Source organism: Urtica dioica, chromosome 11 (genome assembly GCF_054948205.1).
Source record: "Urtica dioica subsp. dioica isolate 48M chromosome 11, U.dioica_male_clone48M_v1_H2, whole genome shotgun sequence".
In the NCBI taxonomy this organism is placed as follows: domain Eukaryota; kingdom Viridiplantae; phylum Streptophyta; class Magnoliopsida; order Rosales; family Urticaceae; genus Urtica; species Urtica dioica.
This window is the reverse complement of record NC_142766.1, coordinates 12,759,068-12,779,063: the sequence shown is the minus strand read 5'-3', so window position 1 is coordinate 12,779,063 and position 19,996 is coordinate 12,759,068. Positions and strand designations below refer to the sequence as shown.

Genomic DNA, 19,996 nt, shown 5'->3' with positions numbered 1-19,996 from the left:
TGATAAGGACTGAAATGATTAATGAGAAATACCATTTGACTTTCCGATGAATGATTGTATGTTATTATATGCCACAATCAGCACTTTAAATTGTACAGGAGCGATGCTAATAGCTACTAAATATCAGGAATAGGTTTACCTAAATAAGTGGATCAGTGTAAGATCAGAGACTATCTAAATATCCTAACCATCTAAATATTCCAATTATCTAATACTATTATATATCGAATTCTATTTACACGTGAAACTGTAAAGTGCAGTACAAGTTTTCTAAGTTAATCAATCACTCCATTTTTTTTTTCTTTCTTCTTTCGAGTCCCAGCTTGTTGGTGGGCCACCGACATGTGAAGCCTGAGGGCGAGTGGTTTCGTGATGCCGGTTTTCCGATCAAATGCTCTGTTGCACATAAATCCTGCATCAAAGATGGCTCATTTTGATTTTAGTCAAATATTGTAGACTGAGAAGTAATAAATGGATTTTCATCCTCATCTGTGAATAGGTATCTTCTATTTTTATGGAAGCGTTTGTGACTTTTGGAAAATTAGCACTATCTGTGTTCTTAGCTTTGACGGTAATGTCCTTTTATTAAAAAAAATATTTGAAAAAAAAAGTCGAGTTTTATATGTTATAAAGTACTAGGAAAAATTTAAAAGGGAAGCCTTGATCAAGTAGTTTGATTACGTCATGAAACCACGTACCTGTCCAAAAGTTTATCGTTATCTCGTCAATTGTGAGCCCTGAGAAGACAAAATGTGTAGTGATTCTTTTAGAGATATTTAAGAGTCCCACACGGAAATTAAAAGTTCTCAAGTAGATGAAAGAACTGTTAAACAAAATGAAAATTATTTATAATAATTAATAAGGGATTGTTAGTGTAAAAGCTATATTTACCTTTAAAAATGGAGGTCGTTGATGTACCGAAATAAGTGATTCTCCGCCTTAGATTCCATAATGATTGTGTTGGAACGTCAATTGGATTATGACTTGACTCGTGGTCAGCAAATACCTGTACATTTATACACCGGTTAAAAAATCCGCTTCACGTTTTTACTCGTCGTTATGAAAGGAAAGTTTAGTTTTATCGTTCAAATGCAAATAACTCGAGTAGCCTTACCTCGTTAACTTGAAAATAAGTTCCATTAAGTGGAAAGCTTCCGCGCATTGCTGTTCGACATGGTATCTGTTCAAGCAATTATTTGCAAATGAGCATCTTTTCGGATATATTAATATGATTGGTGCACTAAAAAGATACGCTAAAATAGTTTTGGAGCTGACCAAAATTGTTCCACGAACAGTGTTTTGGTTTTGTTCCCTAAATCCGGTGCAAGAACCGCCCGTTTCTTTGTTGCAAGTGGTTTTTCCTAACTCGATGGTACAGCATGGATTGCCAGACAGCTGAGATGAGCTTGTCGTTTCATCTAGATATCAAAGTTAGCAAGGATTTCGATTAGAAAAAGGCTATAAAATCCAAATTGAATGTCGAGATATCTTTGGCACAACAACAAAAAAGTATAATCTTGACCTTTTTTTTTTTTTTTTTTTTTGGCAATGAAGCACATGTATATATAATGACATTAACTATATGTATAATCAACACGTTGTACCTGATGTCCATATAGCTAAAAGGTACGGAAGACGGTCATCAAGTTCTCGTTGGTCTAGCTGCAAAAATCAGTTACTTCTTGCTCAAGTCAAACATATTATATATATATATATATTAAAAAAAAGGGATTCTAGAGGTGCAAATATAACTTACCCCAGCTAAAATAGGATGTGAATCTGGTAGTTCATAGCTGAAAGCAAGAAAATAAAAAAAGTGAGCATAATTTGAAGGGGGAAAAAAGCCAAATTCGCACCATTGAAAATTTTACCAATGAAATAAGACTTACACTAGATGCTTCGTCCTCAAACGACTAACGCTTTTTAGTTTCGGGATAGGGTAGGAACCAACTTCGGGTGCCAAAGGAACCATAGCACACGACAATCGAGGCTCTTCTTCATTGAGTCTTATCGTGGGAATGGTTTCTTCGTCATCCTCTTCGAAAGCGTAATGTTCCTCCACCTCTCTTTCAACAACAGGTTCCCCGCGTTCGGGTTCGGGCGACTGAGGCATTTCAATGACCGGTTCGCAAGTTTTGGGTTCGAATTGTGTTGTCGGCTCAAAATGTTCGACCTCAAGAGGAGGTGGACGAGGCAGGGAATGTATAACCACTTCAACGGGCGATGAACTTTGGTTTTTGCTCCGCGGGGCTGCTGCCGGTAGAGATTTCCTTGCACTGCAAAGAATATATATAGTCATCATCAAAAACAACATTTTTTAGCTTAAGAAGAGATCGGAAGCTTAGCGATGTGCATTACCTGGCGTAATGACTAGCATAGTGCCTGCACTCCGCTTTCATTGGACACTCGTTGCAGTTCGGGTTTCTCTTTGTGCAAAACACCTACGATGAACGCAAATGATAAAAATAAGCGTAATGAATACACGTACCGTAACAATCAAAACCGTGTTTAGGATCCTACGCACCTTTCCGAACGTTATGAGATGATAATGTAGTTCATATCTACATCATAATCAAGAAAAAATATAAGTATAGAGTTAAGTAAAAGAAATATAGTGTATTGAGAACGTTAAAAAAGTTGTAGGATTTTCTATTATTACAGTTGTCGTTGGTCTAAGGTACATAGTCGCGGCCAGAGATACTTTTGAATAGAGTCCATTATTGGATACCTAAATGAAAAAAAAATTACATATGTATGTGCAAAGTAATATGTAAAAATATTTGTTATGTTTCGTAGACACTTACTGTTGTAGAAGGTGAATTTGAACCTCCTCGGGTAACGGCTCAAGAGGAACCCAACCCAAACGAACTGCGATACGGCCAACATTTGTGTCCACCTACGCAATAAGATATCAAAGTTTTAAGTTTGTGGATGCAAAACTAAAACATGTAGAGAAAGTGATCAATATTTAAATTCGATTCTGCTATGGTATGGAACCCTTACCGGGAAAGCTACATTTTGAATCCCAAGAAGTCGAATGCATTCGACACTTTTCAAGCCAAGCCCTTTAAATTCCAGAAGGTACTTCCTGTGAAGAAAAAAAATCGAATATTTGGATTATCAGCATGAAATTTAAGTGGTCAAAATATATAGAACCATTTTTCTCTGGTGTGATATATGGCTACTTACTGGACTAGGTCAGCCGGGACATTTCGTAACCATTCCAGGTCTAGGGTTTTGTGTAGTTCAACAACACGATCGAGAAATTCCTGCACAATTTTATTCCATCCCCACAATTTTTTTATATATATAAGTATAATCTTTATAATATCGTACCAATTTCAGAGACAAAAACATCATGGAAAAGTGGCTCAATTAAACTCCCTTTGTTTTCCATCTTGTTTATATTGTACTCGAGTACTTAATAACGAAAGCAAGTGGTGTAAAAGGGATTTCCATATAAGAATTCAGTGATCCAAAACATGTTAAGGTACCTTAATTCTTTTCGCAATGTTATTGTGTTGGCCACGTTTTTTAATGGTGTCTGCGATCTCATCAACCGGGGCTTGTCTGATAGCTTCCCAATCCACTGAATCCTTATGTTCATTGCTTCTTTTCTCGTGCCTTTGATACCTCTTCCTCACTTCTTCCCAGTCAGTTTTCTCTTCACTATTTACTTCTTTGACCGTACTCTCTTTTGTTTCGCTAAAGAGTGGTTCTGTTGAGATCGAACTCGGGCTCTTGCGTTTTCCGTCCGTCATCAATGTATCCATCATCTTCACTACTTCCTCTAACTTTTGTTCATCAGTCAGACACGAATCGCTACAAGTCAAATCTTCTTGACTACTATTCGGCACAAAGTCCTCTATATCTAGCAGCTTGAAACCTACTGGACCATCTTCGTAAGAACTACTTGATTGGACCGGGAATCTAGCACGGAGATCGATGAAGGCCGAGCTGCAATGAGGCGATGAGTAATTAGAACCTCGCATATTATGTGCTCAACTAAATTTAGGATTCATATCATTTTGTATTTGGGGAAAAATAATATCTACCCGAAGATTCTTACCTTGAGAGAATGTCGGATACATTTTGAGTTAAAAAAACTCCAATCACTGAGTCGATCACCGACCCTTTCCACTTTGAAAATGTCCTATCTCCTGCTCAGATCAAGATTAATAAATATTTCTCTCGTGTTTGCGCTGTCATACATATATGTAAACATTGGATAAATGGATTGATATTTGACCTAGAATAACGTGCATGCAAGACGTAAAAACTCGAATCCGATCGCGAAATGTTGCTCTCTCGCTCTTTAGCTTTTCCTCTGATGCTTCCCCATCCGCGTTTCCATAGCCAATGTGTTTCGCTTCCACCTTCCATGCCTTGATTTCGTCCTTGTAAAGTTCGAGCATGAGCTCCTTTCTGCTCTTCTTCACCACACAAAGCTGTCCTTGTTGTGCTTGTTCAACAGCCACAGTCGTGTGTGGAACTAATGTGCCGTTATCGTTTTTCCCTGGGAACAATTTGCAAATCAGAAATTATTGCTTATTTTGTTCTCTTCACTCTACGGCACTGTTTGGAAAGCGGAAAATAGGAGAGAAAGGAAAATGGAATCCCTTCTATTTTCCTTGTGTTGTTTGAATTGAGGGAAAATAGAAGGGGAAAGGAAATTTAAAAACGAAAGTAGGATTCCATTTACTATAGAAAATTGGGCGGAAAATGGAATCCATCCAAATTTATACGTGTGGGGCCCGCGTTTATGTCTATTTTCCCACTTTCGCCTCTTCTTTCCTTCTCATTTTCCATGACTTTCAAAAACAACATAGAATTTTAATTTTTCTTTATATTTTTCAATTTCCCCTCACATTTTATGGATTCCAAATGGAGCCGACTTGAAAGAAAAAAGGATAAGTCAAATTAGTACTCTTATTACCTGTTGATTGCCCTACAACGCTCCTTTCATTTTCATTTTCGACGTAAGGAACGTGCAGATCAATCAAATTTGGCTTCATCGTGTTGCATAATATAAGCGTTTCTTCGCTATACCCTACAAACACACAATACGAAGAAGAAAACAAAAGGCATATAAACTTTATGAGAATCTTAAAACAGAATTAGCTAACTTGGACAAAATAAAAGTACCTATTGATTTGAAGGTGCAGGGGATCAGATTCTGATCCGAAGCAGCGTCGCTTATTTTTCCTTCACAAGCCTGAAGATCCGGGCTTTGTACAAACGAAGATGTTCTTTTCCTCTGCTTTGATCTCTTTCTCTTTATGATAGACAATGGTTTAAGATCGAGCACTAAGTCTCGAGCAACAACGACGATGCTCCGATTTCCTGAAAGCTTCTCCTCTGCAACATCATCGAAGTTCAGTGCACGCCTCACGTTTTCGACACCAACTCGTTTCGAGCTCTTCTTGGTATAAGCGCGCTTCGGGATCTTAGGCTTTGGAGTCTTAGGCATTGGAGTCTTAGGCTCTCTCGGACGCTTCGGCTTTGCTTCGCCGACGACTTTTGGGCGGTGTATCTTATTTTTGGGCATCTTCAATGGCCTTTTATTCGAATCTACGCCATCATTTTTCCTTTTCTTCGTGTCTGTATCGACACCATTGATAACGTTTTCCAAGCAAGATTTGTTCTCGTTGCTCTCATCTCTCTTCTTTAGCTCACTTTGTTCATGAGCTGTTGAGGTATATACACAAACACAATGTGCATTAGAAAACAAGCAATTTATGTCAAAGAGACTCTTTGTCTACTGAGCTACAATAATATTAGCTCTTTTGAGCTCTATATAGCTTAATGATCATCAAATTTAACTTCTAACTTATAAGACTAGTCAACACATTACACTAAATACCAAAACTATCACTAAAAAGAAAAAACATTCATCAACAATAATATAGCTTTAAATACAAGTTACCTGAATTAAAACTAATAAATAAATTCTACAGTTTTCTCTCTCATTACTGTACCAACTGAAATATTTTCAATCAGCTGTAAATACAAATTGCTCCACAAAGTGTGTAGCAGAATTGAGAAGAGTTAGTGCAAAGAACCTGGACGGTGAAAATCAGTCGGTGGATAAGGAGTCGCCGGGGGAGCGATCTCCGGCGGGGACGCCACGTCAGCAGTTGGCGGGTCCAACGTGGACGGCGAAAAGTGTCCATCGTGGCGGTGGGGCAGAGAGGGGAGTATGAGTATGTGACTGAATTTCTTCTCTGTGAATCGTCTTCTCGAGTACACAAGCTTTGGCCTCAATTGGATTCGCTTCGCCGGAGTTTCCGGACCCAAACAGACTTCGCTCATGCAATTCGCCGCCATTAATGTGCCGAGCCTCGTCACACCAGAAAAATAAGTAATGACGGGAAAAGTGGTCAATTTAATTGGAGTTTATTCGGTAATAAACAAAAAATTAGTTTGTGAAATTCTGAGAATATTCACTCAGCGATCACTGAGAGAATTTATTCAAAGCTGATCTAGTCATACTCGGAACAGACTGAGTACGTCTATGCATCAGGGCCGGCCCGATGCCTTAGGCAAAAAAAAATAAAATAAAAATAAAATAAAAAAAATAAAAAATGTGTCCTCCTTATATTAAAGATAAAACTTGCCAGACATAAAAAAAATAAGAAAAAAAAAAACAAAAGAAATATTAATAATAGATTTCATATGTTATAATTTTAATGTTTGATTTGGGTACACATTTAAGGGTGTTTATATGAATTAAAGTTATCATGCATTATTATTATTTGTGTTGAATATTATACTAAGGAAAAGAAAATAAAACAAAGAATAATGTGGAAATTAGGGCTACTAAATAAAATAAAAAATATTGTTTTTCCCATATGGTCATATAATTGGCATTACCACATCTTGTTGAGGCATGGGCAAAGTCCCACATCGGGCAAAAGACAAGGGTAAAGTAAGCCTATAGTGCTATAAAATAGAACGAGTTTTTCCACACATGTGACGCATGTATGTTCGTATCTGTTAATCTGACGATATTTTGAGGCCTTTTATTTTTTTCAAAGTGGTGAGGCCTTAGGCAACCGCCTAAGTTGCCTAAATGATGGGTCGGGCCTGCTATGCATGTGTCGTCGTAATCGCCGCGGAGACCTAATGTATTAGTTTCTGACGAGCTGAGAATCGGGCCGAACATTAGAGTAGGCCCGAAATAAAAAAAATATATATCGGATAATGTTTTTCAAAAAATTTATTGCGAAAATAGCTAGTTTAAAATTTTTATAACTAAAATAATATATCTTAAGTTATAAACAATTATTTTTCTTTTTGTTTACACATCTAAAAAAAACACTCTAGCAAACTATCAACGTTGTAATTTTAATTTAACTAATGTTTCAAACGTTTTAGTTAAATAGTCATTGTCTCGTATGAACTTACCCAAAATAAAAAAAAATAGAAATTATGATAATTAAAAGGGTTATATAGCTATATAGCCACACGGTTATAGAGATTTTGGATATGGCCAACGTTTTGTTAATTTCCTATTAATAGCCACAGTAACCTATTTATGGCCTAATAAAATACCAAAATGTCCCACATAATTCCCGCTCATTTACACACCAAATATTAAAAAATTTGAACCAAAATATTCGGCCATAACTACTCCCATTAACTACTCTGCAACATCGGCCGACGCTCCACCCTCTGCAACATCGGCTCCGACACTCGCCCACCCTCTGCAACATTGGTCGACGCTCGTCGATGGTGACGGAAAACGGGTTGTGCCTATCAGATTGGATTGGTGGAAGGATTACAAGATTTCTTGTATTATGATGATCCTTCATTTTTTTTGTCTCTTCTTCTTCTTCTTCTTCATCAGAATTACTGGTGGTTTTGAGTGTATGAGATTTGTTTCATTGATTGTGAATTTGCTGAGATTTTGGTTATGGTGAATTCTTATCCAGTATTGTAAATACGACATTGATTTACAGTTAATACCAATTGTTTCATCGAAAAATGCATTGTAAATACAAAGATGATTTTTTCTCTCTTCTTATTCTTCTTCTTTTTCATCGGAATTGCTGGTGGTTTTGAGTGTATGATATTTGTTTCAGTGATTGTGAATTTGCTGAGATTTTGGTTATGGTGAATTCTTATCCAGTATTGCAAATACGACGTAGATTTACAATTAATACCAATTGTTTCATCGTAAAATGCATTGTAAATACAAAGATGATTTACAGTATATTCGTGTAAATAAACTTAAAAAAATTCTGGAAATATTTTGGACGTTCTAAAATTATGAAAACAAATAACAAATTATGGACGTTCTAAAATTCTATAATAAAAAAACACGTTAAGAAAGAATAAATTTTGAATGTAAAATTGGATCAAGAAAGAACTAGTCAAAATAAATAACAGATTTCCAATAAATGGAAAATATTCTCAATTTGTAATTTAATGTTATTTACCGAAATTAGAAAACAAATCAACAATAAAAATGCGCTGGAAACTTTCAAAATCTGCTGGAAAATTCAAATTTCAAATGTGAAAACTTCACTATTCGGTTTCAATATTTGATTCAAAATTAAAAAAAAACTGCCTAATTAAAAATAGTGGCCGAATTAAATAAGGGCAAAGATGTAAAACTAATTTGGGCATGGTATTTTCAAGTGGGGCAGTCTTAAAAAATGCCATAAGGGAGTATTCTATCAAGGCAGACAAAGAACTGAAGTTCAAAGTGAATGATCGAAACCGAGTTCGAGCAGTTTGCAAGGACGAGTCATGCAAGTGGGTGTGCTATGCGTCTGAAATGAAAGATACCACATCATTCCAGATCAGGACCTATGTACCAGAGCATACATGTGCTCGAACAAACAAGAACAAATTTTGTACTGCTTCTTGGATGTCCAAGAAGTACCTGGAGGAGTTCAAGGACAATGAGAGCTGGTCATCTATCAAGTTCATGAATAAAATCCAGAAGGACTTGATACTTGATTGTTCAAGGACTAGGGCTTGGAGGACTAAGAAAAAAGCCTTGGAAATCATTGAAGGCTCTTATGCTCACCAATATGCCAGGTTGTGGGACTATGAAGCAAAGTTGAAGAAGACCAATCCAGGAACAACAATCGAGTTCTTAACAGAGGCAGACGAGGAAGGTAATCCAGTATTTAAGAGAGTTTACATTTGCTATGGTAGTTGTAAGGCAGGATTCAAAGCTGGCTGTAGGGCAGTGATTAGGTTGGATGGTTGCCTCATCAAGGGACACCAAACTGGGCAACTTCTCACGGCCATAGGAATTGATCCTAACAATGGCATGTTCCCTGTGGCCTTTGTTGTTGTGGAGTCAGAGTGTAAAGAGTCTTGGGCATGGTTTCTAAATTATTTGAGAGATGACATCAACATCTACAATGGATGCCATTGGACTTTCATAACAGACAAACAGAAGGGTTTGATAGAGGCACTCAATGGTATGTGGGAGGAGGGTTCTGTGCAAGCTGAGCATAGGTATTTTGCTCGTCACTTGCAAAGCAATTTCACTCGGGTAAAGTAACTTCTAACACTTTCTATTTTGAATTTTGAAATATGATTTCAGTAGCTTGCATAAGAAGTTAACAGTTTCTTGTTTGTTTGTAAAATTTGGTTAGGTGTTTAAGGGACAGTTCTTGAAACACAAGGTCATGGTCGCAGCCAAGCAATATTCTGTGGAGAAGTTTCACCAAGAGATGAACTTAATCAAGGATGAGGATGAGGAAGCCTACAACTGGTTGTGTGAGAAGAATCCAGTGCGTTGGGCAAGAGCCAACTTCAGAACTACCCCAAGATGTGATATACTTCTTAACAACCTCTGTGAGTGTTTCAATGGTAACATGGCTATTTTACTAGCTCGGCAGAGACCCATATTGTCTATGCTAGAGAGGATTAGGATGTATTTAATGAAGAGGATGACCAAACAACGCCTCGCTGTGGAGAAATGGCATGGGGACATAGGACCTAGAATCTTCAAAATCATAGAGAAGAACAAGTCCTTGAGTGGTGAAAACATTGCAGAATGGTGTGGGGATTCATTGTATCAAGTTACACATCTGCATGGTCGCATGTATAGAGTTGACTGTTAGAATTGATCTAGGGTTTAAGAAAAAGATTAAACGCTTCGGGAAGCGGTGGAATTTTAAAAAATTTCTTTTCAAGTAAAAACAGTTTTTACTAACCTAGACAAAGAAGCAAGTACATGTAATTAAAAATCAATATGAGCTAAGAGTTTACTAACCTTTCTTGAAGCTTGAACTTTGAAGAAGCTTTTGGAAAGTTCGCAAACTCTTAGCTCATATTGATTTTTAATTACATGTACTTGCTTCTTTGTCTAGGTTAGTAAAAACTGTTTTTACTTGAAAAGAAATTTTTTAAAATTCCGCCGCTTCCCGAAGCGTTTAATCTTTTTCTTAAACCCTAGATCAATTCCAACAAATGGTATCAGAGCTATGGTCAAAGATTAGCATGTACATGTTTTTAAAATTATGAGCTTGAAAATCGTTTTCGAAAGTTTACTAATTTTGTGACAAGTTAGAATTGTTATCTTAGATTTTTTTTTAGTTATTGCTCTTGTCTTTAAATTAAAAAGCATGTTGATTTTCTATGAGTTTGGGATGTTTTTAAAACACATTAGAATCAGTTCTAAAAGTTTTTAATTTTTTATATTGAAAAACGTGTTTTAAAGGTTTGAGAAATTTCGAGTAAAATTTTGTGACTAGTTATATTGTCTTGCTAGTTTCGTTTATTTACTTGATTCGTTTTATACTTGTTGTTATTTCTTTTATATCATGTTATTACCTTGCTAATAAAACACAAATAAAAGCTTTAACAACCTTCATAAAACGTTCCGTTACACTCGATTCTTGTTCGCGCCTAAAAAGGACCAAGCTTTAATTTATTTCTTTTTCTTCGAGCTGGAGTAAACCCGCATTAAAAGTGGCATAACTCTCTGCTCAGAAATCGAAATTTAATGATTCTTAAATCAAATTAAAGCTTTGTCTGTCCTCTGTCCAATGCCACCGGTTTCGACTGAAAAGGACATCGGAGCCGCCAGATATGGCGATTTTACTCCGAGGTGCGCGGCTGTCTGAAACTCCAGTTTTTTAGAAATCCGGATTTTCAAACCCCACTACCATGAGTTATAGAACTCTAATGAGAAAATTTTCTTGAGCAAAAATGTTTTTCATATGATTATAAACATGATGTGTAAGATTAAAATGTTTTGATTTTTGAAAGTTTAATTGAAATTGAATTTTTACAAAACTAGTTTGAATTTTGAAAAACGTTTTCACTTTCAAACTTGAAAATATTTTGTCATCCAAATCAAATAAATTTTCAAAATGTTTTCAAAACTATATCTATATCACATATGTCCAAAATCTATATGCTCTTGAAAATTTGAGTGGGAGGTCTCCTTGTAGACAAGCCGAAAAATAAAAAGATGTGTAATCTCAAGCTTTCAAGTGTTCGAGTGAGTTGAAGTTCACACTTCCCTCACGCACTTTCCCGAAAAAAAAAATAGGAAAAGATCGAGTATGTACCTTGTGCCTTTATGCACTAATACTGCTCTGAACATGTCGATCATTCTCTTCTAGTTGTCCGCTCTGTCGCTCTCTAACTAGGAAATCTGTTTCCGAAGTTATAAGAGTCGATGAACCATCTCCAAAAACTAAGTGGGAGGGTTATACTTGTTGTTTGTAACCCACGATCCCCAACACTAATGAAAAGTGCAAGTGTCGCCGGACTAAGAGTCACCCTCGTGGCCCTCTCTTAAATGAGAGTACTCAAGGGCACTTTGCTCTGATCATTGCTCAATGAGCTACGTCCGAGAGTGAGACGATGATGACAAGACCTCTCATCGGCGGATTGTTTTTCAAAGTCAATCTTTTGGACTAAGTGGTTGGTTACACACTTAGACTCAATCCCTAGTAATCCTCCCTCGAGGCCCTGCGAAAGGATGTGAGTGATCAAACCAATTTACAAGGTGGCTAGTCAAAATTGATGTATTGACATCTTGGCTATGCATTAATGATGAGTCATTAACTTATGAAAGGAGACTCGTTGCGGCCTTCCCTCGAAGGAGTAAAGTGTCATTTCGTTCATAACACCTTTGGATTTTATAAAGTCTTAAACAAACTTAAATCCTAAACTAAAGACTAATCATAAACTTGTTTCAACTTTTATAGGCAATATGTCTCCCAACTCTCTCTCTTTCATTCTTTCCTCGAACAAACTCGAAAACGAAAACTACATAGACTCGAAACGTAACCTCGACATAATACCTACCGTTAACAAGCACAAATGGGTACTCACCACCCCGTGTCCTCCTCTGACGAATGATGATTCAACTCAAGAGGACAATGACGCCTTAGCGGCCTGGCTTCGATCCGATGAGATTGTGAGGTGCTATATCTTGGCATCTATGAACAATATGCTGAAAGAGCAACATCGTGACTTCGAGACTGCCGCTGACATGCTCTACAATCTCCTTGAGATGTTTGGAGGGCAAAGGCGTCAAACAAGGCTACAAGCAGTCCGACAGTTTATGAACTGTCATATGCAGGCTAGGACTCCTGTTGGAGACTTCATGATACTGATCATTAGTTTTCTGAATAAAATGGAAATCCTAGGATCTGAGATTGATGGGAAGAATATCATAGATATGATCTTAGAAACTCTCCCCGCATCTCTTGATACCGCCAAGATGAACTACTCCATAAACAAGCTGGAGTACACTGTTACCAAGCTTATGAAGGAGTTTCAGACTGCTGAAGGTCTCACTAAGAGAAAGAGGAATCAAGGAGAGGCACATGCTACTGAGCAAAGAGCCTCCGCCTCTGGAACTAAGAAGAGACCTCACAAGGCCGATAAAAAGAACTGTCATGCCAATCTCAAAGCAAAGGAACATAGTATTGTACTAGTTACCGAAGCATGCTTAGTAGCCGATAATGTATCAACGTGGATTCTTGACTCTGCTGCTACTAACCATATTTGTTGTTCCTTGAATGGTTTCAAGAAAACCAAAAGCTTAGAGGAAGGCGAGTTCTGTTTCAAATGGGGTGATGGGAGCCTGGTGTCTGCAAAGGCTGTGGGATCCGTGACGCTGTCTTTTGAAGACCGCACTTTAAACTTGAATAATGTATATTTTGTTCCTACTTTTGGGAAGAACTTAATATCCGTTGCTCGTCTTCGTGAGCAAGATTATTGTTTAAAGTTCATTAAGAATGGAATTCGTATTTCGTTTCCTGATAATTCTTTTGTCACTGATGCATGTATGAAGAATGCTCTTTTCTACATCTATCCCACTCAACCTTCTCTTTTAGACACCGAAATAGATTATGATCTAATTAGGGAGCCAAAGAGGATCAAACTTTCTGAATCCTCCGATCTAACAAAATCAACACACCTATGGCACTTAAGACTTGGTCATATCAGTCTAGAAAGGATTAAGAGACTTGTGAGGGATGGTCCACTCCAAGCCTCTGCAATAGGTTCACTACCTACTTGTGAATCCTGCATAGAAGGAAAAATGACTAAGCGACCTTTCTCTGATAAGGGTCGAAGAGCCACTGAGTTGCTGGAACTAATACATTCTGATGTATGTGGTCCGCTCAGCCAACAGGCACGTGGGGGATACGAATACTTCGTTACCTTCACCGATGATTACTCGCGATATGGGTTTGTCTATTTGCTTAAACACAAATCCGAGACCTTTAACGTATTTAAGGTCTTTAGGGCTTTAGTGGAAAAGCAAACTGGCAAAGTGATCAAAACCCTTCGATCTGATCGAGGTGGTGAGTATATGTCTAGAGAGTTCGATGACTTTCTTAAAGAAGAAGGTATCGCTTCTCAGCTTACCGCACCTGGCACACCTCAACAAAACGGAGTGTCAGAGAGAAGAAACCGAACTCTTATGGAGATGGTTAGATCAATGATGAGTTACTCATCATTCCCCTCCTTCCTTTTGGGGATATGCCCTCGAAACAGCCGCTTACATTCTGAACCAAGTTCCGTCTAAAACGGTTCCTGGTACTCCTTATGAACGATGGACTGGCCGTAAAGTGAATCTTGGCCGCATCCGAATTTGGGGTTGCCCTGCACACGTGCTGAGGCAAAAGACTAGCAAGTTGGCTAGTAGGTCAGAATTGTGTCTGTTTGTAGGATATCCGAAGGAAACCAAAGGTTTTACTTTCTATAGTCCCGAGGACGATAAGACTTTCGTTAGCACGAATGCTCGTTTCCTCGAGGATGACTTTATGAAAGATGCAAAACCTAGAAGCAAAATTGTGCTTGAAGAAAAGTTGGGTGAGGAAGCTTCTACCTCATCTGTAAGAACTGTTCTTACCCCAACTGAAACACAACCTAACTCATCAGAATCTCGTCAAGTAGTACTTCGACGTAGTGGGAGGGTTGTTCAACAGCCTGACAGGTACATGTCTTATGGAGACTCTCTTGTAGCCGTCTCCGACATGGATGACCCTGTTTCCTATGGCCAAGCGATGGCTTGTTCTGAATCAAACCTTTGGCTTGACGCCATGAAAGTTGAAATGCACTCGATGTATGTCAACAAAGTCTGGAAACTTGTAGACCTTCCTGAAGGGATTAAACCCGTAGGGTGTAAGTGGATATACGAGAAGAAAATGGGTCCTGATGGGAACGTCGAGACGTTCAAAGCACGACTTGTGGCGAAGGGTTATACCCAACAAGAAGGGATTGACTATGAAGAAACCTTCTCGCCAGTCGCGATGCTTAAATCCATCCGCATACTCCTATCCATAGCTGCAGCTCTCGACTATGAGATCTGGCAAATGGATGTCAAGACAGCCTTTCTGAATGGCAATCTTGACGAGCGCATTTACATGGCTCAACCAGACGGTTTCGTGGAAGAAGGTCAAGAGACCAAGGTTCGTGAGTTGCTTAAGTCCATTTATGGATTAAAGCAAGCATCTAGGTCATGGAATATTAGATTCGATGAAACTGTAAAGAGCTTTGGCTTTGAACAGTCAATAGATGAGCCTTGTGTTCACAAGTTAATACACGAAGGCAAAGTTGTGTTTCTGGTACTATATGTCGATGATATACCACTCATTGGTAATGACGTGGGTAAGTTATCTGAGGTTAAGGTCTGGCTGGCAAAGCAATTTGATATGAAGGATCTAGTAGAAGCCGCATACATTCTGGGAATCCAAATCTTTCGAGATAGGAAAAACCGGACCCTGTCGCTCTCTCAAGCATCTTATATTGATAAGGTGATGGATCGCTTCTCGATGCAAGACTGCAAGAGGGGTCAAACACCCTTTAGGCATGGAGTTTCACTCTCTAAGGACCAGTCTCCCAAGACTGCACAAGAGATTGAAGACATGAGGAAGATTCCTTACGCCTCTGCCGTAGGAAGTCTCATGTATGCTATGCTTTGCACTAGACCTGATATATGTTTCGCTGTTGGCGTAGTTAGCCGTTTCCAATCCAACCCTGGACCCGAGCACTGGATTGCTATTAAGCATGTTCTTAAGTATCTTCGAAGAACTAGGAACTTGATGCTTACATACTCAGGTACTGACCTGACTATGACGGAATATACCGACTCCGATTTTCAAGTGGATAAGGATTCCAGGAAATCCACTTCGGGATCTGTGTTCATCCTTAATGGTGGAGTTGTTGTGTGGAGAAGTATTAAGCAATCTTGCATTGCTGACTCCACAATGGAAGCAGAATATGTGGCTGCTTGTGAAGCATCCAAAGAGGCTGTATGGCTTAGAAAGTTCCTTAAGTATTTGGAAGTTGTTCCAAACATCGACGAGCCCATGACCCTTTATTGTGATAATAGTGGGGCTGTCGCTAACTCAAAGGAACCTAGAAGCCATAAGCGCTCTAAGCATATTGAGAGGAAATACCATTTGATTCGAGAGATCGTGCAGCGCGGAGACGTGGAAGTGAAGAAGATCTCAACGGTGGACAACCTCGCAGATCCATTCACCAAGGCCCTAGCGAACAAGGTCTTCGACCAACATCGTGAGGGATTAGGCATGAAGGACTACACACACCTTCTTTGAGTCAAGTGGGAGTTTGTTGTCAATGGTGCCCACAAGAAGAGTTGTAGTCTTTATTTTGTACATTTGATGTAATAAAGTCTCATGAAGACTCTTGCTTCTAATTGCCTATCTATTCATTAATAAAGTTGAAACGTTCATTCATTCTTTCTTTGTTTGAAGCTTTATGATAAAACCTTAGTCTTTTAGTCCATAAACAAACTTAACAACTTACGAAGAGACAAATGTAGATTTGCATGAACAAACTCTTCGTAGTTTGCTTAAAACGATATATTCGCAATCTTAGGGTCAAAGGACTATTGACCTCGGTATGATTGTTAGAAGAATCTATGATGTCTGGTTATGAGGCATTGAGAGTTGGGGACTCTATAGTTCTTCTAGGTATCTTCCGAAGGTACTGAATTGACCAGTGCACTTCTAGAGACAATATAAGAACAAACCATTTAACCTCTTATGTCTCGAAGTCACTATGTATGAATTGCATCATGCTTACCTTAATCCTGAAATGAGACATGCCATTTCACACCTTAGTATTCTCATTTGAGAAAGTCAAAGTTCAGACTCACTATGTGATTCCGAACAAGGCCTATTGGTGAAGTACTAAGTTGTGAATCTGTCATGAGTAACTTTGTGAAGTTCTCATAGATATGGAATTCATGTACAAGATTGCTGAAATGCAATGTATGTCACCTCATGCTTTGTTCCTTGGAGTGCGAATAAATGAACTGGCCAGTGTCCAAATTGAGTCCTGACTCTTTTGGATGAAACAATGTGACTTGTTAGCTCCTCGTCAATACATTGTTTCTAACTTATTCACAAGCGACAAAGGAGTTGAGGAAATAACAGCTAGAAGGGTAAAATGGTAATTTAGTAAATCCCGACTAGCTGATGACATTCATGAAGGGTAAACATAGATAATATTCAGTGGATCCGCTCATCATAATTAGGTCGAATTCTTGAGTAGAAAACAAATTCATTTGAACCGAGAGATTTTCAGTGTCAGCTCTTTAGTGGAGTCAGTTGGCATTAAGCTAAACTTGGAAAAGGTTTGTGAACTTTTGAGTCCAAGTTTTTAGCTCAAGCTTTGTTCATTTGGGTCCATGAGGTCACTGTCACGAATCACATCGATAGGAATAGTTAAACTGGAAGCTAAGTCAAAACAAGAACGAAAATAGTCAAAAGGGTATTTTTGTCTTTTGAGACATATGATGAAATGAATGTCAATAAATTTTTTGACAAGTTCATTTGATGACTTAATGTCACTCGGCCATAACTTGATTATTGGGCCTTGTGAATTAATTTCGTTTCATAAGAATTTTATTGAAAATTCTTAATGGGCTTTTCTCATGTTGTCATGAACAAATGAAGAAGCTTCTAGAAGCTCCTTCTAGATGAGAATAGGCGCCCATAATACCCAAGGAAAGAGAGTTTATTTTGTGCATAAATGTATTTAGATACTTGCCAAAAGAAAAAGAGGAAACAAATTTGCATGTAGATGCACAAGGAATTTCGGCCAAGAGAGTAATGGGCAAGGCAAGGAACAAAAAAGGAAACAAATCCAAGCCTCTAGGAGGCAGTCTTGGGCGCCCAACATGGAATGGGAAATAAGGGATTTTTGCTCATGAATATGTGATATTCTATAGAAGAGGAAAGGTACCTTATTGAAGGTAAAACCTCTCCTATAAATAGGAGCCCCATTCCTCACATTTGATTCATCCTAAGTTTAAGAGATTGAGAGACTCTCTCTCTAGAACTTGGCCGAAAATCCTCTCTCTCTAGTTTATTTTCGATTTTTTCTTGTCTTGGCACCTAGGTCCTCACTCGACCTAGTGTTTAGCTCTGCAACTTCGAGACTTGTTCTTATGTCGTAGTGTTTAAAAGTGCCCACTCACTGATTCCTTCTTTTCGAGTGATTTAGTGATAGAAACTTTCGTGGTTGCTCGAGGTGCCGAGGAAAGAAAGAGAGACGTGCTGCGAGGGGAGACGAGCGTTGCGAACTTTCCAAAAGCTTCTTCAAAGTTCAAGCTTCAAGAAAGGTTAGTAAACTCTTATTTAAAAATGATTTTTAATTACATGTACTTGCTTCTTTGTCTAGGTTAGTAAAAACTGTTTTTACTTGAAAAGAAATTTTTTAAAATTCCGCCGCTTCCCGAAGCGTTTAATCTTTTTCTTAAACCCTAGATCAATTCCAACATTGACTTGGCATTGAAGACATGCTCGTGTGGTCGCTTTCAGTTGTCAGCTAATTGTCATGACCTTGAATTTGTATTCATTGCACTGATATTATTCATGTTATTAATCCTTGAATGTGTCAGGTATTCCTTGTGCTCATGCAATCCAGTGCATTTGGCAAAGGGACGAGCAACCAGAGAACTACATTAGTGAATGCTACAAGAAGTCAACATACATGAATATCTATAAGCACAAAATCTGTGCAATTAATCCCATGGAGCAGTGGCCCGAGACAGGAAAGACACCTATGGGAATACCTCTCAACAGAGTAGGACCAGGAAGGCCAAAAAAACTAAGACGACTCGAGCACGATGAGGTTGTGCCACCACGTGGGACTTGAATGACCAGGAAACATGTCACAGTCAAATGTTCTGGCTGTGGAAAGTATGGCCACAACCTCACTACATGTTTTAGAAGACAACAAGAAAATTTGGTAAGATTGTACACATTTTGATAACTCTGTTGGCAGATTATAAATGTGGTTACATTTCTTGATATTGCAGAGACAAGAACAACGTCAAGCTAGGGATGCACATCAACAGGCTAGAGATGCTGAAGATGAAGAATGTGGAAGGGGGCGTGGCTGTGGAACGGGACGTGGACGTGGTGGAGGATCAAGCCAATCAACTCAACAACACACACAGCAAGTAACTAGTACGAGGCAATCAACTCAACAACCGGCCCAACAAGCACCGATAAGGGTAAACTCAACAACTCTTAACCCCAATTATGTTATTTGTATGTGGTCATTACTCATAACCTTTCTGATTGCAGCGGAGTCCTCGAATTAACCGGGTCCCGATCAAGCGTTTCGGCCTTCTACCAAGAACTTTATTTGGAGATTGGATGTAAAGACAATGAAATGCCTTTTTCTTTTTGGATCATGTACTTGCTTTTTTTGTGACAAGTTCACAAAACTGAGTACTTTTTTTGGGTGACAAGTTCACAAAACTTGATGGAAAATCTATGAATTATGTGTATCAAAACTAGTTCTTTCTGTATTGAAAATGTTTCAGATTTGTGGCTTTTATTGACAAGTTGTTATGACTTTTTATTGACAATGTATTAGATTTGTGGCTTTGACAATTTTAATGGCTTTTTATTCATTACTAAGGTATCAGATTTTTTGTCAATGCCAAACTAAAACCAAACTTCATATCCCAAGCTAGAAAATTCAGCATTCCATTACAAAATACCAATTTACATTACAAAATACCAATTACAAAGTTTAGACCAAACTTCAACTATCATAATCCCCAAAACATTACAACATAATTTGACAATTACATACAACCACAATCAATTCAAAACATTTACTTATTTGAAACAGATGACATAAACAAGAGCAAGCATGACGAGAACCATATAAAACTTGATCTTTTGCGCTTCCGTAGCTATCTTCTCCCTCAGTCTATTCAGCTCGTCTTCATCTCCACCATAACCATAATTCTTTGACACTTCAACTTGTTTCAAAGCAGCTTCAAGATTGTTAATCCTTTTAAGTAAACCATGAATTATTTGAACAGACCTTTTACACATCTCAGGATCAACCCAAATCAATATACCACAACCTCTATCGTCGGGACTCTGCTATAAAAACAAGGACACGAAATCAGTAACCCAAAACAACAACAAAGACGAGAATATGGGAAATATCAATTACCTTGTATCTTGAACACCCATAAAAACACCGACCAGGATGATCACCTTTC

The 19,996-nt window shown here is 38.2% G+C and overlaps 2 protein-coding genes across 2 annotated transcripts; one reads left to right on the top strand and one right to left on the bottom strand.

Annotated features, from left to right (window-relative positions):
* Window positions 1-15: 15 nt before the first annotated feature.
* LOC149381329 (DNA glycosylase/AP lyase ROS1-like) lies at window positions 16-6,481 on the bottom strand. Its single transcript, XM_089630227.1, has 20 exons — window positions 6,063-6,481; window positions 5,146-5,688; window positions 4,937-5,050; window positions 4,250-4,516; window positions 4,070-4,160; window positions 3,495-3,957; window positions 3,190-3,269; window positions 3,004-3,088; window positions 2,805-2,896; window positions 2,660-2,728; window positions 2,525-2,561; window positions 2,359-2,441; window positions 1,890-2,276; window positions 1,757-1,793; window positions 1,605-1,662; window positions 1,276-1,418; window positions 1,115-1,180; window positions 892-1,006; window positions 699-737; window positions 16-412 (listed from the first exon to the last, which is right to left on the bottom strand). Exons 1-20 carry the CDS (start codon window positions 6,325-6,327, stop codon window positions 276-278), a joined length of 3,171 nt encoding a protein of 1,056 aa, XP_089486353.1. The 5' UTR covers window positions 6,328-6,481; the 3' UTR covers window positions 16-275.
* Window positions 6,482-8,629: 2,148 nt separating this feature from the next.
* LOC149381328 (uncharacterized) lies at window positions 8,630-19,331 on the top strand. The gene is made up of 6 exons (XM_089601334.1): window positions 8,630-9,514; window positions 9,618-10,083; window positions 18,368-18,566; window positions 18,788-18,931; window positions 19,059-19,169; window positions 19,301-19,331. The coding sequence occupies exons 1-6, from the start codon at window positions 8,630-8,632 to the stop codon at window positions 19,329-19,331; spliced, it is 1,836 nt and encodes a 611-aa protein (XP_089457460.1).
* Window positions 19,332-19,996: the final 665 nt, after the last annotated feature.

What these genes read in the sequence shown, in the direction of transcription:
- LOC149381329 (XM_089630227.1), bottom strand. Translation starts at nt 6,327, where the DNA reads ATGGCGGCGAATTGCATGAGCGAAGTCTGTTTGGGTCCGGAAACTCCG. An exon ending in GTATCCGACATTCTCTCAAG is followed by an intron (nt 3,958 to 4,069) that starts GTAAGAATCTTC and finishes GCCTCATTGCAG; the next exon opens with CTCGGCCTTCATCGATCTCC. An exon ending in TTTAGCTATATGGACATCAG is followed by an intron (nt 1,419 to 1,604) that starts GTACAACGTGTT and finishes TTTGATATCTAG; the next exon opens with ATGAAACGACAAGCTCATCT.
- LOC149381328 (XM_089601334.1), top strand. Translation starts at nt 8,630, where the DNA reads ATGGTATTTTCAAGTGGGGCAGTCTTAAAAAATGCCATAAGGGAGTAT. An exon ending in AACAGAGTAGGACCAGGAAG is followed by an intron (nt 18,567 to 18,787) that starts GCCAAAAAAACT and finishes TTGATATTGCAG; the next exon opens with AGACAAGAACAACGTCAAGC. An exon ending in CTCAACAACACACACAGCAA is followed by an intron (nt 18,932 to 19,058) that starts GTAACTAGTACG and finishes TTCTGATTGCAG; the next exon opens with CGGAGTCCTCGAATTAACCG.